General features: G+C 51.5%; 1 protein-coding gene across 10 annotated transcripts in view; it reads right to left on the minus strand.

Annotated features, from left to right (window-relative positions):
• The window catches only part of herc1 (HECT and RLD domain containing E3 ubiquitin protein ligase family member 1), a 45744-nt gene that overhangs the window by 15522 nt on the left and 8745 nt on the right, over positions 1 to 21477 (minus strand). For 4 of the 10 annotated variants that reach the window (XM_044104014.1, XM_044104063.1, XM_044103994.1 and 1 more), the window contains exons 6-45: positions 20968 to 21064; positions 20558 to 20701; positions 20347 to 20474; positions 19733 to 19877; positions 19363 to 19534; positions 18834 to 18968; positions 18596 to 18761; positions 17368 to 17493; positions 17045 to 17260; positions 16124 to 16276; positions 15921 to 16053; positions 15651 to 15842; positions 14434 to 14658; positions 14191 to 14364; positions 14009 to 14123; positions 13821 to 13944; positions 12974 to 13145; positions 11427 to 11775; positions 10750 to 10870; positions 10613 to 10664; positions 10226 to 10497; positions 9503 to 9718; positions 9315 to 9435; positions 8176 to 8413; positions 7928 to 8100; positions 6401 to 6556; positions 6218 to 6324; positions 5857 to 5967; positions 5615 to 5785; positions 5292 to 5531; positions 4892 to 4975; positions 4257 to 4813; positions 3227 to 3797; positions 2137 to 2404; positions 1640 to 1850; positions 1306 to 1472; positions 1118 to 1234; positions 557 to 815; positions 368 to 489; positions 68 to 291 (exon numbers count right to left, since the gene is read on the minus strand). In XM_044104014.1, coding sequence (XP_043959949.1) covers positions 68 to 291; positions 368 to 489; positions 557 to 815; positions 1118 to 1234; positions 1306 to 1472; positions 1640 to 1850; positions 2137 to 2404; positions 3227 to 3797; positions 4257 to 4813; positions 4892 to 4975; positions 5292 to 5531; positions 5615 to 5785; positions 5857 to 5967; positions 6218 to 6324; positions 6401 to 6556; positions 7928 to 8100; positions 8176 to 8413; positions 9315 to 9435; positions 9503 to 9718; positions 10226 to 10497; positions 10613 to 10664; positions 10750 to 10870; positions 11427 to 11775; positions 12974 to 13145; positions 13821 to 13944; positions 14009 to 14123; positions 14191 to 14364; positions 14434 to 14658; positions 15651 to 15842; positions 15921 to 16053; positions 16124 to 16276; positions 17045 to 17260; positions 17368 to 17493; positions 18596 to 18761; positions 18834 to 18968; positions 19363 to 19534; positions 19733 to 19877; positions 20347 to 20474; positions 20558 to 20701; positions 20968 to 21064 — 7524 coding nt within the window. The remainder of the gene's footprint in view (positions 1 to 67; positions 292 to 367; positions 490 to 556; positions 816 to 1117; positions 1235 to 1305; positions 1473 to 1639; positions 1851 to 2136; positions 2405 to 3226; positions 3798 to 4256; positions 4814 to 4891; positions 4976 to 5291; positions 5532 to 5614; positions 5786 to 5856; positions 5968 to 6217; positions 6325 to 6400; positions 6557 to 7927; positions 8101 to 8175; positions 8414 to 9314; positions 9436 to 9502; positions 9719 to 10225; positions 10498 to 10612; positions 10665 to 10749; positions 10871 to 11426; positions 11776 to 12973; positions 13146 to 13820; positions 13945 to 14008; positions 14124 to 14190; positions 14365 to 14433; positions 14659 to 15650; positions 15843 to 15920; positions 16054 to 16123; positions 16277 to 17044; positions 17261 to 17367; positions 17494 to 18595; positions 18762 to 18833; positions 18969 to 19362; positions 19535 to 19732; positions 19878 to 20346; positions 20475 to 20557; positions 20702 to 20967; positions 21065 to 21477) is intronic. The other 6 variants (XM_044104073.1, XM_044104023.1, XM_044104050.1 and 3 more) reach the window with 5 other exon arrangements.

The following is a 21477-nucleotide window of genomic DNA, read 5'->3' on the forward strand; positions in this document are numbered from 1 at the left end:
TGTGTGAGTTCAGGGGGGGGGTCGGGGGGGGGGCATCTCATTGGCTGGAGCAGAAAGTCACACACACCCATGTTGGCCAGTCCAGTACCTCCGGGATCCACATTCCCAGAATGTCGGTGTCGCTGGCCAGGTCCTGGCCGAACATGGCCTCCATGGTTTCCTCGTCCAGGTCCATCTCCAGCTCCTCGTCCAGGTTGAAGTCGTACAGCGCGCCCGGGTCCTGCTGCTGCGGCGCCGCCGCGTCCCGCCGGGCCTGGCTGTGGTGGGCCTGGACCGAGCGGTACAGCCCGGCTGGAGGGGAACAAGCGGGACAGGTGATTGGCTGGGCGGCGGCGGCGTGACGTCAGGGTGTGTTTGATGTTCTCACCGGCGCGCGCCAGCAGCGTACGAGCGGCCAGGTCGAAGCGGTGCTTCCTGCCGGCGGCGGAGCGTCCTCTGAGGGAGGTGCAGCTGGATGCTGCTGCGCTGTCCTGCTCCAGACCTTCAGGGCTGCAGAATGACAGTATGTTCAGGTCAAAGGTCAAACATCAACCTCCCCCTGTGAAAACGCCGCTACCTGTCGCTGAAGCCCTCCTCCAGCTCCGCGGCGTCGGCGCTGGCCACGTCTCCCGGACAGCAGAGGTACGGGCTCCGGTCCAGGGACTTGCCCCCTGAGGACGCCGTCGCCCCCGGACAGGAGGCGGAGTCAGGGGCGTCGACGACCAGCGCGCCGCTCCTGGTGTGAGGCTCCTCGCGCTCGTCCTCCATGCCGGGATGTTCGATCATCCACATGGCGAGCACCGTGATGTTCTGGGCGTCCGCTTCTCCCCGAGCGCCTGCGGTCAGAGCGGAGAGCGGTCAGCGCCGCCGGCCTTCAGGCTACCGTGGCGTTCTGCTAAAACACGACTCTGAACGCTCTGCTGACGGAGTTCAGCTGCGTCGTCTCACACAAGGCAGGAAAAATCTCAGATTCAAGACAAAATCAGCTTCACATGTCAGCATCGGCCAAACAACCAAAACTGAGGGAATTGGTTGGCTGATACATTTCTGAACCCTAAAAAAATGCATCCTGCTCTCAGAGGACATGAGACCAGTGAAAGGCTGAATTTGTGGAAACGTGTTCAGGACTTGGACTGACCCGTCGCTTCCAGGGCCTTGGAGATCTGGCGCAGCGTGAAGCCCATCTCCAGCAGCGGCACGGCGATGGCCGGCGGCGGCGGCGACGTGGACAGCCTGCTGCTGGGGTCCGACAGAGCTGAGGGGAGACAACATGGCCGTCATTTCCTCGTCTGTCCACAGGCGGCGCCCGTCCTCGGGTCCACTCACATGTTCCGGCCCGGTTCTGCGGCCTGCAGGGCTGGGAGTCCGGGGAGGTGAGGCTCTGCCTGCGGCCCACCTCGTCTGACGGAGACGTCGGCAGGGACGACACCGGGGGCGTCTGGGCCCGGCGGGTCGGAACTAGGGTGGTGGTGGGGTAGCTGGAGAACATCTGCCTGTGGGGACATGCAGCAGGAGGTCAAAGGTCATCACACCCTGAGAGACGAGGGTTCTCCTCCCTTTAATCCCATCTGTCGACCCGCTCTGGACCCGACGCTGACCGGCGGCACCGTAACTTCCTCTGGTGTCTCCATGATGAGACCGGGCCGCGGTGAGCTCCTACCTGAGCAGGCTGAGCGGCATGACGCCCGGGGACTCGGAGGCGGGGGCGGTCTCGGTGTCGGTGACGGGCGTGGTGGCGGTGGTGGTGTCCTCCAGGGAGGAGCTCATGAAGGAGGTGGTGCTGGAGGCCGAGGGGCTGGTGGTGATGGGCGTCTGAGCCAGCTGCTCGCCCTCGGCGCCCTCGCCTTCGCCTTCAGGCTCGCTCCTCACCCCTGAGAGGTGAAACACCCAAACTGACTCAGTCTGTGCAGGAAGCTACAAACATCAACCGTCAGACAAAACGTGTAGAATCTGGATTATCATGATAATCCGGATTATCATGAGTTTCTAAGAACAGAACCGAGGAAGGTCGAGCTGCAGTCCATCTGACCTTTCAACCCAGTATTGACCCCAGCTTTCTTCTGTCTCAGCCTTTGGATGAAGATTTAGTATGAATGACCAGGTATTAAGGATGGAAATCTGGACACCAGGCTGGTTCTGATGAGGTTCTGCTCTTACCCGGCCTGGACTTCCCGCCGCTGGGCTCATCCAGCAGCCCGTTCACCACCAGCTTGTAGATCATGGCCTGCGCTCTCTCCAGGTCCGCCAGGCCCAGCGCGCGTTTGATCGGGGAGCGCATCACGGCGCGCTTCACCATGTGGCGCATGAGGAACTGCAGCGCCGTCCGCATCTCCACCTCCTCCTGGAAGACGGGCGAGGGCGGAGCCGCGCCGCCGGCGGCGCTCAGGTCGGCGTTGTGGCCGCTCGGCGCAGCCTCTGGGACCACCTGGATGTTTGAGAGAGTCGCTGGGTTAGCGCTACACTCTGCACTTCTAACACTGACCAGGAGGGGGCGACAAGTGCAGCTCTAAACAAACAGATTCAGTCAAATCACTAGAAATCCCAAATTTTCTACAGTCAGTGAACGCACCACCCAAACATCAACAACATGGAATCAGGAAGCAGCTTAAACAAGATAAGCTGAAAGAATCTTTAAGGAATGTATTTAGGAACGTAAATATCAAGGACGCTCTAATCCAACAGCTGATGGACTGAATCGTTTTGTAAATGAACTGAATTAAAATGCATTTCATAACTCCAGTACAGCTCATTCAAAAACACCAATCGCTTCTCAAGCTGGTCAGAAATATCTAAACAGCTTTAATTTGTTCAGTCAGGTCAAAAGGAGAACAACAGGCTGGTTGTAAACTGGTAAAATTAAACTGCAACAAACTTTCTGTCACATGGTTCAAAAATAATGGAATATTAACTATAATGAAAGATAAATAAAGCATGTTGAGCACAGAACCAGACTGAGTAGATCAGCCTGATCAATCAGTCACATTGTCACTGACTGGAGTTTAACTGTTTTCAATATCAGAGCCGATACAGATATTGATATTGGATCAATGAATCTCTAGTGAATAAATGTAAATTAACAATAAACACCCTGAAAATTATGAGCAAAGAGTCAGACAGAGTGATTTCTAACAACAGAAATCACTCTGTCTGACCCCGCCCCCACCTGGCTCCGCCCTGTTCTGGCCCCGCCCTCATGCAGCTCCCCCCTCTGCCTGCATGCTGCTAGCATTAGCATTAGCATTAGCACCTTGGGGATGAGCAGCAGCTCGGCGTACTTGCTGCAGCTCAGCAGGGTGCTCAGGGTCTTCATGGCGCCCAGGTAGAGGTAGGACAGCTGTACGGCGTGGATCTCTGACTGCGTGCTGATGGGCGGAGCCTCGTGGCGCCCGCCGTGCTCGTGGCCTTTCTTCCTGCCTGCCTCTGCGGTGGCGTTGGGCGCCGGGCCGAACAGAGCTTCGTTTCCGCCGGCGACAGATGAGATCTCGCTCTCGGACTTGGAGTTGGGCGCCAGGTGAGCCTTGACCTCCTCCAGGCTGTGGGACACCCTCAGCTCGGAGGCGGCGGCGTCCTTCTGGCCGTCCGGCCTGTCGTCGGCGCAGCTCGGCTCGTGGCCAACGGAGGCGGCGTTGCGGTGCTTCCTGTCGTGGCGGCGCCCGCCCAGCTTGGCGGCGGTCTCCTCGTGGATGCTGGTCAGGTAGGTGAGGTCCAGCAGCAGCGACGAGGTCAGTCCCCGGAACCGGCCCACGTCAAACGGCAGCGGCTCGCACGGCTCCAGATTGTACAGCGGCGTGTCACTAGGCGACCAGAAATTTGGGAAGCTTTAATGGGAGGAAGTGGAGCGAAGAGAGACAAGGAGAGGGAAACGGAGTGAAACGGAGGAAAACGGGGAAAACTGGAGGAAATGGAGGGAAAAGGGGTGATGAAGAGGAGGAGCGACACGGCGGAGGAAACCAGTGACCGGTCCCAGAACCGACCCGGTCCCAGAACCGACCGGGTCCCAGAACCGACCCGGTCCCGGAACCGACCCGGTTCCTGAATGATGGATTTATGAGGACAAAAGTTCCAGAAACAGAAAACATGGAGAGACGAGGAAAATGCCAAACAATCCGAAGTTAGAATGATGATGATGATAAAAATAATGACAATAATATTGATAGAAGATAAAATGGTCAACATTCCAGATGTGACAACAGATGTTTGAATCTTTCATCAGAATGAATTAATGTAGTTAAATGAGCGATTGGGTCATAACCGGTCGGGTTCGGCGGTTCCGGTACCTGATGGTGATCTCGGCCTCGTCCCATTGGACCTTGGCCGAGCTGCTGCCCTCCTTGGCCACGCCCAGCAGCGTGGCGTGGCGTCCCGTCTGCTTGTGGACGCAGCGGCCGCCGACGCGCAGCCCGCCGTCCGCCCCGCCGATCACGGCCAGAACCGGCCACACGTCGCAGCACAGGCTGCGCAGGTGCGGCTCGGCCAGGTCCGCCAGGCCGTGCTGCCGGCCGTGCCGCCCCCGGTCCTCCTCTGCCCTGGGCGCGGCGTCGGGGCTCTCCCTCTGGGCGTCGTGCTCCTCGCGGCTCTGCACCGAGCGGCTCTTCTTCAGCCGCTGGCCGCCGGCCGGCCCCCCCGTTGCGGCGTCCCGGAAGCAGGGCTTGATCTTCTGCAGCCGCTGGATGATGGCGCTGTTGATGCGCGGCGTCCAGCGGTCGGCGCGGTGCAGGATGCGGACCAGCTGGGCCGTGGCCTCCACCAGCACCGTGGGGGTGGGGCTGCAGACGGGGTCGCCGGGTAGGAGGTCGCGTGGCGTTCCCCTCATCTGCATGTCGCAGATCTTCACCTGCAGAGGAAACAGGAAGTGTGAGGGAACCACTTCCTGTTGAACATTTGGAATCTGAGCGGCAGCAGCAGCGGTTACCTTCTCTCCCGGGTTACTGCTGTAGAACATGACACAAGGAAACAACTCGGCCGCGTCGACGTCCTCAAACGCCAACTTTGGCTCCTGGAGGAGAGAGGAAGGAAGGAAGGAAGGAAGGAAGGAAGGAAGGAAGGAAGGAAGGAAGGAAGGAAGGAAGGATGGAAGGAAGGAACAGAAGGTGATCATGAGAGAAACAAAAAAAGAAGGAATAGAATAAGAAATGAGAAAAAAGAGAGAAGACAGGAAAGAGGATAAAGCAGACGGAGGGAATCAGACTGGAACGATGCAAACAACAACATTGAGAACAGAACTGAATAACTTTCTGTCACATCCAACAGCGTCTCTGTGTTTAACTGGGAAAGTCAGGTGGAAGGAAGAATCTGAGTGTAGCTGTGCTGACCTCTCCGTTCTTGCTGAAGCAGACGGTTCTGGCCTCCATGTCCAGGACGCAGGTGATGAAGTCTCCCTGCGTGAAGCTGCTGAGCGTCAGCGTCTGCTCTCCGTTGTGGTACAGGTTCCCGCTGTAGGCGCGGTACAGCCACATGTCCGACGTGGTGCGATGGTTGAAGTCGTGGACGGGCCAGCGGGACACGCCCACGCACGTCCCCTCGTTGCCGCGGTTCTCCTTCACGATGTAGAACTGCAGCAGGGAAAAGCAGCGGTTAGCGGGGCTTTCCAGGTGATTTCCAGGTGATTTCCAGGTGATTTCAGTGGCGGGATCACCTTCCACTGGTAGCATCCGGAGGAGATGCCGGTGGACGCCAGGCCGTAACCTTTGCCCCCGCTGCCGTGCGTCAGGCCCTGGCCGTTCTCCACCACGCAGCACTGCGCCTTCTCTGGGTCGAAGGACACTTCCTGGATGGGAAGGTTCTCGTCTTCCTCCTCCGCCTCGCCCTGCCGACCAAACAGACGTCAGTGTCCCGCGTCCACCTGGGGGATCAGGGTTGCCGTGACAACGCCCTCACCTGCAGCTTCAGCTCCTGGACCTTCTCCTTGATCAGGATGGAGTGTTTGGCCTGAGCGACCGGAGCTTCCCACATGCAGTCAGACAGCAGAGAGAAGAGACGGTCCACGACCTGGAGGACAGAGAGAGAAGGACAGACAGACAGCGAGAGACAGACAGACAGAAAAACGGTCAGAGACAGAAGAAAAAACAACAGAAAAAGAAAAACAGAAAAAAAGACAAAGACAAAAAAGAGATAAAGAGAGAGGCAAAAACAGAATGAAAAGAAAAACAAAAGAACAACGACAGAAACAGAAAGTAGCAAACAGGCAGAACTGTAAAACCCGTAGTTTCAGAAAGTGCGGCTCTGCAGCGCCCCCTACCTGGGTCAGCTGGTCGTCCTCCATGTTGGCCTCGCAGGCCGGCAGGACGGCCTCCAGCACATGGAGGGCCAGCAGGCGGGTTCTCATGTTCCCCACCAGAGGAACTCCTGCAACATTTAACATCTGTTAATCTCCCCATCTGACACATCAACCGCACTCACCTGCTGCCTGCAGAGGGCGCACCTGAGCAGCACTTCTGAGCGGCGATGTTCAGTAGAACCTCTGTCCATTTGGGGGACGCCATCTTGGACTGGATGGCCTTGGAGGAGACCACTCTGCGGAGGAAGACCAGAAAGTCCCCGAGGTGGAGTTCTGCGGTGTGCTGCTTCCGGATTAAAGCTGAACAACAAAAACCTTGAGGCATTACACGACCCAGAGGAAAATCAACAATCTGGAGACGATCTGCCCTCATCCGACTGCAGGACGGTCATCAACGGGAACCAAAACTCTCCAGGTGAAGTCCAACCTGAGCCCAAACTCCAGTCTTTACCAAAACCTGTAGACCAGTGTTTCCCAACCCTGGTCCTTAAAGCTCACTGTCCTGCATGGTTTAGGTATTTCCTTGCTTCAGTCCAGCTGATTTCAGTTGATGACTGATTAGCAGGCGTTTGTTAAACTGCAGTCAGTTGAATCAGGCACATTGAAGCAGGGAAACCTCTAAAACATGCAGGACAGAGTCCCCTGAGGACCAGGGATGGGAAACACTGCTGGAGAGGACCTTCAGGTTCTGAGCTGCTGCTGGTTTTAGCATCTTCTACCGGCATGATTAGCATTAGCGAATAATTTTTATGTCACAATAAAAGTTCAGAAGAAGTAGCCGACTCGAGTCTCCTTTATCAAAAAGTGCAGGGTTTTGAATTTCTAATGTTTGGTGATCGTTGTGTGATGATTAAAGGGCCAGTATCATGAAAGGCTGACTTTACTGAGCTTTGCATCATGTTATAATGTTTTTCCCTCATCAAAAACAAACCTGGAGTGTTGCTTTCAATCTTTCATGTTTAATAATCCTTTAATTTCCACGCCAACCATCCAGCCCTGGAAAACACCTGGGTGGACCTAGCTCCGCCTTCGAGGGACAGTTCCTCCCCACTCAGCTCCTTCAGACTAGCCAGCAGCAATTAGCAAACGCCCGGTGCAACTGCTGAGTTACTTCTCAGAGCTTGTAAAAACATTGCTAATGGGCTAATAGAGGAGCCATGTTGGGATGACTTCCTGAAGGCGGAGTTTCAGAAAGAGCAGGAGCTTCTTAAAGAGACAGAGGCCCAATTTCAGAGGCCCAATGTCTTGCAATATTGCAAAACATATTTGATGTAAAAGTCATTTTTATAACAATTGAAGGTAACGAAGTGAAAATACATAATATTGTTCCTTTAAGGGAGATGCTGAACAGATTAGAACGTGTTTTAGGCTGTTTTTCTCCAGGACAAAAAGTAAGATCTGACTTTTTCTTGTTATTTAAGCCTCAAAAATAACTGGCACAGATGCTTAACGACTGCTTTAATCTGACAAAAATAATGTTAAATGCATTTCAGCACACTTTGTGTAACAGTCAAATGTTGGTTGAATTATATTTGAACAAACACTGGTTGTTGGATCCAGAGGGATTTCTGTGTCTGTTATTGTTTTGTGTTTTTTTACATAAAAAAATGAATTCAGAGGCAGACGGAGACGTGATGTGTGTCAGGATTGGAGCTAGATGCTAATTCTAACCTCTGAAGTCCTTCTTGTCTGAGTCGAGGGAATCATCCGTCTTGGAGTCGTCCTGGTCCTTCCCTGCCGCCAGCCGGCTGCCTCCTGCCTGGGCCAGCAGGTTCTTCAGCTGGCTGCACAGCAGGTCCAGCAGCGCCTGCACCACCTTGGGACTCAGCTTGTCGGCGTACGTCCTGCAGAGACAGACAGGCCGCTGGGTTAGAGGTGCTCTGGGCCCCGGAGGCACTGTCGCGCTGCGGCGGCGTTACCCGGTGCTGATGGCCAGGATCTGCAGCAGGCGGGTGGAGGCCACCTTCAGGGCGGTGCTAAGCTGCGACACACCCGGCTTCTGCAGCAGCTGCAGCGGCTGGCCCAGCATCGTCTCGGTGCCGCAGAGCTGCGACAGCACATTGAGGAGGCCGCTAGAGATGGCCAGGGACACGTCCACAGGCTGGTAGCGCACGCTGAGCGCAAACACCGTCACCAGCAGGAGGCGCTGCTGGGCTTCTACAGAGGAGGAGGAAGCAGAGGGTCAGACTGAGTCCTGCTTTTTAAAATAAATCAATCTCATCCACACCTTTAAGGAAAGTGTTCATACAACACTGTGTTTAAACATGCCAAGCCCATAGGGGGCAGTGTAGCGACTAGATCTGTCAGCTAATTTCAAACCTTCAAAACCACCACCACTTCCTGTTAGGACCCAAACACGGCGCCAGGAGGTTTAGGTAGAACTACTTTTAAACAGTGTTAGAAAATAAAGTTGATAAAACATGAAATGATGTCGACTGGGAATCATGTCAGTGTGTGGATGTTTAACGAAACACTGAGTTCATTTAAAATATCCTAAAAGCCGCCTGTTGCTTTTAAACCATAATAAATGGAGCATTGATCAACATATTTGATCTGCATTGATTATTTTGATGATAAAATTCAATAAAATGGAATGTCTGTTTCTCAAATTGTCGACTGTCTGATGTTTCCAGGACTTTTATTTTGTGTTTTTATCATGTAAAACACTTTAACTGCCTTCGAGCTCCAAGTGATTTTTCTCCTTAGCAGCTCAACTTATTGGAACAGTTGTATTTATACGAAATCAAGGAAAAGTCTGAACCATCGTAAAACCTCTCTGACAGCAGCCATCTTTCCTCGTCTGCATGGCGAATGGCAACCATATGATGTCATCGCTGCATTATCTACTGCTTGCCTCTAAACTTCTGCTTTTTTTTGCAAACGCTAAAAAGGAGAATTTGCAAAACTTCACTTTAATCGTAGGTTTTATTATCAGCATTGTTTTAGTGATATTAAACGGAGGTTATGTGTTGATGAAACTCTGTCAGATTCTGGGTATGTGTGGATAAACCCGGTTCAGACACCAGCTGTGTGTGGAAAAGCAGGAGGGTGTCGGTACCGATGTGGTGCTTGTTGGCCTGCAGGGCGCGCTCCAGAGTCACCGATAGCTGCTGGTAGATCTTATGGACGGCCGTCTGGATCTCCACCTGCAGGCTCCGCTTGGCCGCTTTGATCCCATCCTGCAGCACAAACGTGCCAGTCAGAACCGGACCACAGAACCGGACTGGAGCTCCGCCTCCTCCTCACCTGGTAGTGGTGCAGCTGCACGCTCTCCCTCTTCAGGCCGCCGCTGCCCACCGTGCCGAGGCCGAAGCATCCGGCCAGGAACTGCAGCCGGACCGAGGTGAGCAGGGAGGAGGACTGGAAGGCGCCGCCCGGCCGCTCGGCGCCGCCCTGCTGGCTGCCCTTCTCTTCCATGCCGGAGATCAGCACCACGATCTGGTGCAGCGCCTCCAACCGCAGCTGCAACCACAGTCACATGATGAAGCAGAAACTGGGACTTTAGACCGTTTAAACCCAGGACAGAGGAACAAGCAGCCTGGATGCTTTCTGATCGTCATCGCTTCATTACCGGGTGTTAAAGAACCAAACAGTAAAACCTTAAATATCAACGAGTGACTAACTGTTTTCTGCTTTAATGTGTTGCAGACAAAGAAAGGATCTGTATCGTCTTAATATTAGAAGAATTTATAATTAAATCAATAATAAAATAAAAACGTATTTTGGAATTTAAAAAATTATATTATAACTATAAAATTACAACAAAAATGAAACCAAAATATTACAAGAATAAAAACTTAAAATGGAATCAAAATAACATTTTCATTTTATTTTGTCTTCTTATTTTTAAAATAGTCAATAAATGCATAAGTTGTCATTTCACAAAGCCTTTATAATCATAGATGCATTTTTATTCTGTTTAATGAATAAAGTTGTGTTGAGGATGAAGGAGCGTCTCCGCCGCCTCACCTCCGCCCTGCTCTGCTGCTGCTCCATGGCCAAGATGGCGGCCTGTGGGTTGGTGGACATGCCCTCCTCTGGCTCCTTGAAGGCGGGCGCCAGGCCCACGTCGCCGCTGATGAAGCTCACCGTGTTGTCGATGAGGGCGTGGACGCCCAGTGAGCGACTCAGGTCCAGGTCCGACTCGCCGTAGGAGTGGGCCGAGCCGTAGCTGCGCTGCCGGCTGAGCTTGGACCGGAACCAGGATTCAGCCAGCGAGTCGGGGGAGCTGTGGAGCATTCCTGGAAGGAAGAGGAGGAGACGATGAAGAACCTGAGCATCACTGATGGGACGGGGGACACATGAACCATGGCAACAACAAGCAGCCTCTTCTCCTCTCTGTCTGCACATCAGTACCTCTCTTCTTCTGGGAGGAGGCCAGGTCCAGATCCACGTTTCTACGTCCGCTCTGCAGCAGAAAACACACACAGCTTTCAGCTCAAGACCCAGGGGACACCAGGACCCAGGGGAGTGTGGGGGCGGAGCTTCTTTACCAGGCCGTAGCTCTCCTCGTCGGACTCGGGTTGGGACAGGTCCGACTCGCTGCGGGACTTGATGATCCGGTAGCTGGGGCTGCTCTGCACCGAGCGGCTCTCTGCACTCAGACTCTCACTCCTGGAAACAGAATTATTTCCCTCTATTTATTAAAAATCAATATGTAGTTATATAATACACATATTTTAGATTAACTTATTTTACAAAAATGATTAAAATGTATAAAACTGTACATCATTTAATTACATTTGAAGGTGCATTTATTTATTCATGATATATCTATTTTTTATTTAGTGCACGTCATTAAATAAAAATATATCATAAAATGAATTAAATCATTAAATAATTTATATCATGATATGTATATATTATTTATGTAATTTTGGCCCTTTTGGCCCTCCATACACCTTTTCACCATGATTCTGAAAATCATTTCTCGACCTCCTGCATGGTGTCTTGCGACCCCCTGTGGGTCCCGCCCCCCTCTTTGGGAACCCCTGCTTTAGCAGGTCACATTCTGGGAATTTAACTTTTTCTGCTGCACTTGTAGTTCTGCAGGGTTCTGCAGGGTTCTGCAGGGTTCTGCGCTTGAAACTTTTTACTTAAATTTGCATCCAGGAAGTTAATTTACCACATGCATCATCCCCATCATCACCTGGCTCCCACCCCACCATACCTGGTCATAAAGCTCAGACAGTCTTGTGTTCCGGCGACCGACTGGGTCGGGCCGTCCTCCTGGTTCTGCTTGCCCAGCTCTCCCAGAACCGGGCTGACCCCCAGCAGCAGCAGGGCGCAGCGGTGGATGACCGAGTTGCAGGCGGCCGTGTACAGGTCCTGGCCCTCCGGCAGGCCCGCGCTGCCCCGCCGCTCCTCCTGCGACTGCGCCGCCTCCTCGTCCCCAGATCCTGATGCTGCCGCGGCGCTGCGGGACCCCGACCCAGAACCCGGGCCCGTCCCGCTGCTGGCCCGCTCCCGGTCCCGGCTCCGAGCCACCTCCCGCGCTGAGAGGAAACATTGAAAGATTTCTGCGTTGTGCATTGAGCACAAGCACACACACACACACACACACACACACACAGATGCAGGGTTAGAGTGTGAGCAGCCTGGAGACTTCGGCAGTTAAGACAAAAAGCTGCAGAGCGTCTCAGAGCCATCACTGCAAACGGTTAAACATTTAGTGTCGAGACGCACCGATCCACTGGTTTCACTTCCGATACCGATATCTGAGGTTTACCGATCCAATACCGACTTAAAACATTTCATTTTATTTAACACAGACATAAATGTACAGAATAATAAATGTATTTGCTAACTCTGCACCAGTACAGCTCTGGTTATAAATCCATTTATAAATCATTAAAACAACTTTAATCTGTTCCGTCGGTGCAGTCAGGAGCCGAACCGCCAACAGAAAATAAACTGAGTGAAAAAACTGCAACATACCTTTTGTCACATGGTTCAGAAAGTTCATTTATCAATAATAAATATAATGTGGATCCAACACAATGTCACCGATACCCAATCTAGACTTCAATTCTGCAGATTTTATTGTTATTTTGTTTTCTTCTGTAATATTGTTAATTTACCAAAATAAAGTGAAATATTTCCATGTCGGAACGATGAGGACTAGAGGTGTGCCAATCGATCGGCCGCTGACCATAATCAGCCGATTTCCGTGAAAAAGTGAATGATCGTTGATCAGTCACCGTTGAACCGCCGCTACTGGTAGTAATGTTTCAGCGACGGAGCGCCACTCAACTCTCACACCGAACAGCTGCAGTAGGTCATTTAAAAACAAATCAGATATGTACTAAAATAAGTCTATTATGTCTAAATTAGGTGAATTTATGGCAGATGATTTTTCCATTTTGCCAGATAACATGGTATCATTTATAAAATAAGCAGCCATTCCAGGCGATAACCAGAGATGATCGGTGATCGGCAGAGATCGGCTTCATGGACGATCGTATCGGAAGCAAAACCCTGACCGGAGCATCCCCAAGACGAACATTAATATCGGACCGGAGCATCTCTGACTTGCAAACACTGAAACGTTTTGATCCAGACCTAAAATCTGATCCTCTTCATCCCAACAGGCAGATTCTACTTCCTGGGACCAGAACAAGAAGAAGTGAAGAACCAACATGTTGGACCAGATCAGGTCCAGATCTGGATCAGAACGTTTCTGGACAGGAAGCGGCCGGGCTGCAGGGCTGTACTTACTTCCTGCGGTCATGACTTCGTGCTCCCGGTCCTCTTCCTCCTCGTCCTGATCCTGGTGGCCGTCTTCCCGCTCGCGGTCGGCCCGCTCCTCCAGCTCCGCCTCCTCGTCGATGGTGCGGGTGAACGAGTTCTCCTGGGGGTCCATGTCCAGCGAGTCCTGGTTGTCCGAGATCTGCACCGCAACGTCAGACTCTGCTTTTATTTTGGAATCCATCATCAACTTCCTGCTAGCCTCCTCCCCCACCTTTCTGAGAGCAGCGCCCCCTAAAGGAGGAACTCGGCCAGCATGGAAGTCTGTTTCTGATCAGATTTTAATTCAAAGCTTCAACAACTTGCTGTTATGATCAGAATTATGAAATTATCTGAAATTTAAATATTTTATTTTATTTTTTTAATTAATTTTTTATTTGGAAAGGCAACTTACAATTATTTTGTACAATTCAGATTCCACCACATTGGAAGTATGAGAATGAATACGAAATTTAAATATTTAAAGATCAGCAGAACTAACAGCTGATATCAGGAATAAATTCGAGAATAAAATCATAATAATATAAAGAGGAGAAAAAGTCAAAATATTACGAGAACAAAGTGTAAATATAATGAAAATAAAGTTGTACTAATAACAGAATAAAGTCAGACTTTTAGGAATTAATTCATAAATGGAAATAAAATCAATAACAAAGGAATTTATAAAAACAAACTGGGAGTGAACTGGAAATGAACTGGGAGTGAACTGGGAGTGAACTGGAAATGAACTGGGAGTGAACTGGGAATGAACTGGGAGTGAACTGGGAGTGAACTGGGAATGAACTGGGAGTGAACTGGGGAATGAACTGGGACCGACCCGCCTTTCTCGGGATGAAGACCGGGTCTGGATGAAGTCCAGGTTCTTGCAGGCCAGCAGGCGGTTCCGGACCTTGTAGACGCTGCGGTAGACTTCGGCCAAAGACTTGGACGGCTGGTACCTGCTGGGAATGCAGAATCAGCGACGGAGGACAGGAGAGCGGGGTGAAAGGTCAGGGGTCGGCTCACCTGCCCTCTCCGCAGGCGGGGCCCAGCAGGCCGCTGTGCTTCAGCAGCGCCGCCAGGCAGAACCTGGACACGGTGTCCAGCAGGGACTCGTTGTTCAGAGACGCATTGTCCCAGTCTGCAATGGGAGACACAGCAGTCAGGCCCGGTTCTGGTTCTGCTCTGGTTCCGGTTGTGGGTCAGACCTTTGCTGATGGCGTAGTCCTGCATGTTGATCCAGAGGCTGTTGGCGGGTTCTTTGGAGGAGCCCAGCGCCAGGTCCAGTAGGACGCTGAGGTCCGGGCGCAGCGGCCGGTCCAGAGGCTTCTGCTCCTCGTTCCCGGACAGCGCCGCCTCCAGCAGTGAGCTGATGACCCAATCTGCAGGGAGAGCGCAGTCAGAACCACACAGAACCACACAGAACCTCTGGCGGGCCGGCCGGCCGGTACCGAGCTGTAGGATGTCCGTCTCCAGGCCGTTGCTGAACAGCGGCGTTTTCAGCCAGTAGGCGGCGTGGTTCTCCTCCGGCGAGGCGGCGGCGCCCTGCAGCATCCCGCCCAGGCAGCGGCCCACCAGCAGCGCCGCGGTCCGCTCCAGGTCCACCAGCCACACCCAGCACAGCGCCGCCGCCGGCAGCGCCGGGCCCGAGGCCGGCTCGGCCAGGTCCGAAGCGCCTGGAGGGGCGGGAAGGATCCGGTTACCGACCCTGGCCAGACCCAGGAGGCTCTGGTTCTGACCCGATGGGTCACAACAACGAATCCACTGGCAGCCCCGCAGCATGACGCTGCTTCCACCGTGCTTCACAGCAGGAGGACTGTCGGCATCGACTATCAGCTGGCAGGTTTCATCTCTGAATCTTATTTCTCAGAATTTGGACTTGATGCTCAGATTCTTTTATTATTTAGTATTTTTTCTTTAAATTCAGACTTTAATCTGAGAATCTCTGACCCTGTGTTCGGGTAAATTTCCCACCAAAAACTTATTTTACATCATTTCTAAAATAAAACCTGGAAAGTTTTTTTAATTTATCAGTTTCAAAAGTCACTTTTTTTTACTTTTCAAGCTGTGAAACTTTCCACCTTTTTTCTAGAAAATTTCTGAAATTAATTTTAAAATTCAGAAATGTTTGGTGGAATTTTTTTCTTTCTTTAATGGCTGTAATTCAGACAACCTGAGTTTTTTAGGTCATAATTCTGACACTAATGCAGATGGTCAGCTGGGAGCGTCCAGCTACAGGTGATATTTTACATGGGGGTGCACAGATTTATCACTGCCAGTGTCCTTAATTTTGGAAGATCGGTGATCAGCCCATAGTTTAACGTGAAGCCGATCCGATCTACGTCAGCAAAGGTCTGAAAAGGTTTACCTGTTAGCCCCGCCCACCAGGTCATGTCTTCATGGTTACCAACTCAGCGACTTACTTGCTATATTTAGCAACATTTCAGACTAAAAAAAAAAATTGCCCAAAGTCAGAATCAGCAGGTTAGACTGTTTAAAGATCGGTAACTGGTGACCAGCCAGAAAACTGCCATCGGTGCATCCCTACTTTTATGCCAGAATTCTCTTTTTGTTTATTTTTTCTCGATTTGCCGGAGGGCCATGTTTCTTGAAGTGTGTTTTATCCGGGGCCCGGGCCCCGCGGTCTGAGCGTTTCCCATCAGCTGACCGTGCAGCGGCCACTGCAGCTCCTGGTCCTCCAGCGGCGCGGCGGCCGGCAGCAGCCTGTTGAGGCGGTCCAGAGGGGGCAGCAGGTCCAGCAGGTGGCTCAGCAGCGGCCTCACCACCGCCACTGGCAGCAGCAGCAGCGAGTTGACGATCTGACACAGCATGCTGCCTGCCGCCGACACGTAGATCACATCTGGAGAGCAGAGGGGGGGTCAGTGACATGTGGGCCGAGGGGGCGGGGCTAAGGGGGCGGGGCCGAGGCGGCGCTCACCCTGCAGCTTCTCCCGAATGCTGCCGTTCCCAGAGCTGTCCTGGATCAGCGCGGCGGACCGGGAGAAAATGTCGGTGGCGTGGGGCAGCAGCAGCTGCAGGTGCTTGTGGAGCAGCGCCACGCTGCTGGAGTTCTGCAGGAGACACTCAGCGGGTCAGACAGGTCTGGTTTATAGGGCCCGGCCCGACCGGCAGCGCCGTTACCTCAGTGACGGCGTTGATGTGGCAGTAGGCCAGCAACTGCTTCTGCAGGGAGCACAGCAGCTGGTGCAGGTGAGCCGGCTGGCTGCTGTCCGACGACGAGGCGCGCTGCTGCAGCTTGTCGCTGTTCTTCTCCAGTTCGCCCAGCGCTTGGTCCTGCAGAGAACGGAGAACAGAACCGCTGTGACCCGACAGGTTCCACCTTTCTCACTGCACAGCCAGCGGGGCGGTCTGCCTGGACGCCTTCTGCGTGTTGGGGGGAGGAACTCAAAGCTAAATGCAACGTTCTGCAGGGACAGAGTGACTCCATGTTGGAACAGAAAAACATACCGGGTCAGGATTTTAGGACTCAGAACGTACCGGGTCGCCACTTTAAACCTAATAATGTACCAGAACAGCTTTGGATCCACAGACGTACAGAACCAGGATCTCTGCGCTGCACCATTATTGGGCTGGAAGAACATGTGAACAAACATCTGCATGCATTTCTTTCTTCCACTTCCTTGAACGCCACTGCAGACATTTACAGATTTTTCTGGAAGGCTTGAAATTTCTGCAGTTTACCTTCAACATCATCTTCCAGTTATTAGCTGCTCATTAATAGGAAACAACCAGTTTGTAAAATGCAGTTTAGTTTTAGAAACATCAGTAAGCACAGATGTGAGCAGCAAGCTGAGATCTGTTGAATTTTCTGCTAAAAAACCCAAATTATTTACATTTTCCCTAGAAGACGACAGCAGAAGAAGAAAACGATTCCGATTCAAACAGAGAATGAAAAACTGACATGCAGAAAAGGATTCAATCAATGAAATGTTCTCCTGATAGACGGGAACAGGAAGCGATCGGCTCTGCCAGGAAACACAGCAGCGGGAGGAAATGGCGGTTTGCGGTTCTCTACAGGATCGATAACGAGGATGGGCTCACCGTGTAAAAGCCCAGGTTCCTGAGCAGCGTCTTCATCAGGATCTCAGCTAAGTGCGTGTCAGGGTGGGAGCCGACGCCGCCGCAGCCAGGGTCCGACGCGAAGGCGGGGCCGGGGGCCGCAGCGTCGGGGCCGTCGGCCGGAGCGCTGTAGCCCAGCAGCGAGGCCACGTGGGTGTGATCCTGCAGGCTGGTCAGGATGATGTCCAGCTGCATCCGCTGAGGGACAAAACCGCTTTATTTCACTTCCTGTTCAGATTAATAACCAACGCAACATGGGAGGAAGCTGCATCACAGCGGCAGGTGGGGGTGGGGGTGGGGGGTACCTGTCCTTTGGAGAGACTCTCCCATCTGTCAGGTCCCTGAGGCAGCAGGGAGTGGAGCAGCTCCATCCTCTCCCTGAGAGGAGGCAGCAGCATGGTGGCGCCCACCGACAGAGTCTCGATCACCGCCTGGTGAGAAACGGACCATATTAACGTAAAACAGACCAGATTAACGTAAAACAGACCAGATTAACGTAAAACAGACCAGATTAACGTAAAACAGACCATATTAACGTAAAACGGACCAGATTAACGTAAAACGGACCAGATTAACGTAAAACAGACCAGATTAACGTAAAACGGACCAGATTAACGTAAAACAGACCAGATTAACGTAAACACAAACCAGATTAATGTAAAACAGACCAGATTAACGTAAAACGGACCAGATTAACGTAAACGGACCAGATTAACGTAAACGGACCAGATTAACGTAAACACAAACCAGATTAATGTAAAACGGACCAGATTAACGTAAAACGGACCAGATTAACGTAAAACGGACCAGATTAACGTAAAACGGACCAGATTAACGTAAAACGGACCAGATTAACGTAAAACGGACCAGATTAACGTAAAACAGACCAGATTAACGTAAACACAAACCAGATTAACGTAAAACAGACCAGATTAACGTAAAACAGACCAGATTAACGTAAAACAGACCAGATTAACGTAAAACAGACCAGATTAACGTAAACACAAACCAGATTAATGTAAAACAGACCAGATTAACGTAAAACAGACCAGATTAACGTAAACGGACCAGATTAACGTAAACGGACCAGATTAACGTAAACACAAACCAGATTAACGTAAACACAAACCAGATTAATGTAAAACAGACCAGATTAACGTAAAACGGACCAGATTAACGTAAAACGGACCAGATTAACGTAAAACGGACCAGATTAACGTAAAACGGACCAGATTAACGTAAACGGACCAGATTAACGTAAACGGACCAGATTAACGTAAACACAAACCAGATTAACGTAAAACGGACCAGATTAACGTAAACGGACCAGATTAACGTAAACAGACCAGATTAATGTAAACACAAACCAGATTAAAGATAGTTTAATCTAACTGGCAGATTAAGGAATAACTCCATGTTTTCTGGCTCTACTTGTGAGACTCTTGCTGAGGCCGGTCTGTAGTCGCCGCCAGTTCAGTGTCACTATGAGGTTGAACTGATTTTACGTTAATCGTCTCCATGGTCACCACTGACCTCCTGGATCTCGTCCGGCACCGAGGCGTCCATCAACCTGAACAGCAGGTTCCTGAGCGGCCTGGCCTGCCGGCCCAGAATACTGGTGGCCACGCCCCCGGCCAGGGCCAGAGCCAGGTGATTGGATAAGAGGCGAAGGCACAGCTTGAGGAAGTTATGGTGCTCCCTGTAAACACGGAGAAACGTTCATTTTGCTTCCGCCCGCAGCGTCTGGACCCGAACGGTCTGAGCGGCTCACCTGGACGAGGGGAAGGGCAGCGGAGGAACGTCGCTGTTGATGCCGTCGCAGTAGCGCTCCAGGAAGGAGCGCAGGTGGGAGAAGGTGCTTTCCTCCAGGTCGACGCAGTACGGCCGGTGCCAGGCCACCACCTGCCTGCAGAGACACGGAGAGGAAGCAGCAGATCAGCTGAGGCGTCATCTGCTAGCATTAGCCTAGCCTTGCTAACGGTCAGGTAAACATGAAGCGTCTCTCAGGCTGCATATGTTTCTTGTTTATCAAGTTATTCTCAGATATTGGGACAATATCTAGGATGATCCCGCCACGGCAACAGGGCCGCCACGGCAACAGGGCCGCCACGGCAACAGGGCCGCCACGTTCACCATAATGACCTCGGGTAGGAAGGAAGGAATGATGGAAGAAGAGAAGAATGAAAGGAAGGAATAAAACCTACAGCTCTGAACCTGATGATCACCTGTCCAGCAGGTGTTGCTGAGCTATTGGTCAATGTGTGATGACATCATCAGCCTGCTGTGACATCATGGCTCACCTGTCTCTGGGCAGAGCGGTCCAGGCCAAGCTGTGGGACGTCCCGGCTGAGATCTGCTGGATGGCGACCCCATCCAGACTGACCACCTTCTTGGGTTTGGTGATGGGGCCGGTGGAGTTGCCCTGGCCACATTGCCCCATGGAGTTGTTGCCCCAGGCGTACACCTCGTTGTCTAGGCAACCGCCAGGTGAGAGTAAAACCGGTGGAAAGAGTTAACGTGAAGTCCGAACTCATAGTTCAGTTTGCTATTACATCAGACCTCAAACAGAATCAGCATTTAACCAGAGAGTCAACAACAAGACCTGAGCAGCACCGACCCGACCCGGCCTGACCCGGTCCGACCCACAGAGAACAGAGATAAGCGGCGTACCGTGGGACAGGGCCAGGCAGTGGCTGTCCCCGATGGAGACGTCCACCACCCTGGTGGTGGCCAGCTCTTCGATCAGTTTGGGCCGCAGCGCCGTGGCCTCAGAGGAGCCGCAGCCCAGGCAGGCGCCGCAGCCCCAGGCAAACACCTGGACACACACAGGAGGATAGCAACGGGTCAGAACCACCTGGAAACCAACATCCCAGAAATGATTCATCAAAACCGATTTCTGCTTCAGTTTAAACTTTCTGATGTGTTTCTGTCCAGTCAGACATAAAGAACCGACTTCAGGATTCAATCAGATTTCATTTAGGACTCATTTATTTAACTTCAAAATCTGATTTATAACAAGAAACAAGAGTCAGGAAATGATGTAGAATGTCTAAAAAACCAGAAACAGGAGCAAAAACCAGGAAAAGGTCAAAATAAAACTAGTCCACTATAAAGATAGCTTAAAGGCCAAAGGTCAAAGACTCATTCTGGTCACATTTTGAAAGCAGTCAGCTGTTTTTGTGCAGCTCCTTCTGACGTCTGATTGGCTGAGAGTTCGGCCCGCGTAACGTCCGGGTCATGTAAAGAGTGGGACGTCTCCTGAGGGACCGTCCCAGACGTCCTACCTGTCCAGTGGAGGTCAGAGCCAGAGACGACTGGCTGCCTGCACACACTTTCCTGATGAACATGCCCTGCAGCGCCTCCACCACTTTGGGCTTGTAGACTCTGTTGGTGTCGCCGTGCCCCAGTTTTCCTGCAGGAGGACAAACAGAAAAGAAGCTCAGCACCAAAAACAGCCAGAGAAACCCGACTCCTGTTTGGGTTCCTGGGCCTCACCGTTGTCTCCTCCTCCAAAGGACCAGACGGTGCGGCCATCTTTGGACAGGGCGATGGTGTGGGAGCTCCCGCAGGAAACCTCGCCAACGTTGCTGATGTCTTTCACCAGAGTGGGAATGTTGCGGCTGTTGCTGTCCCCGTGTCCTGCAGGAGGACGGGACGTCAGACCAAACCCAAGAATGGAAAACTCAAAGGAAACACTTTTCTCTTCCACACCAATAAACTCTGACAGCCTGATTTTTATCTGTCATGTTTACGTCAACAGCTGAACATGTGATCCATTTATAGCAAGATTAGCAACTAAAACAGCAAAACACGACTACTAATATACAAACAGGGACAAAGAAAAATGGTTATTTTTGAAGTTTTATTAAAAACGGAGAGCATCAGATACTGGAACATCAACTCACCTAATCTCCCAAAATCTCCTTCCCCCCAAGTGTAGAGCTCTCCGTCCTCACTGACGGCAGCGCTGTGTCTGTATCCGGCAGACACACACACGACCACCTGACACACACACACACACACACACACACACACACACACACACACACACACACACACACACACACACACACACACACACACACACACACCAGGTTGTAAGCAAAAGCTGCTAACTTTGAAAATATTTAAAATAATTATCTTCCCCTAAATTAATTTATCCAGATAAATTGTAAACGCTGATTTACTTGAACAGAAACACGGACGCTCCAAACCTAAAACTGTCGTCATATCTTCTCTGAAACAGAAATAATCCATAAACTTTAATATATCTGGAAGATATTGCACATAGATATTGCAAGATGAGAAAGTTTCTAAACTATAGAAACATTGTCTTTTTCATTTTGCTTGTATTTTAAACAAAATCATATTGTCTTTCCATTTAAAGGTACCTTCACAAACTGCTCAAATGAAGC

The sequence above is a fragment of the Gambusia affinis genome, linkage group LG02, assembly GCF_019740435.1.
Source record: "Gambusia affinis linkage group LG02, SWU_Gaff_1.0, whole genome shotgun sequence".
Lineage (NCBI taxonomy): Eukaryota > Metazoa > Chordata > Actinopteri > Cyprinodontiformes > Poeciliidae > Gambusia > Gambusia affinis.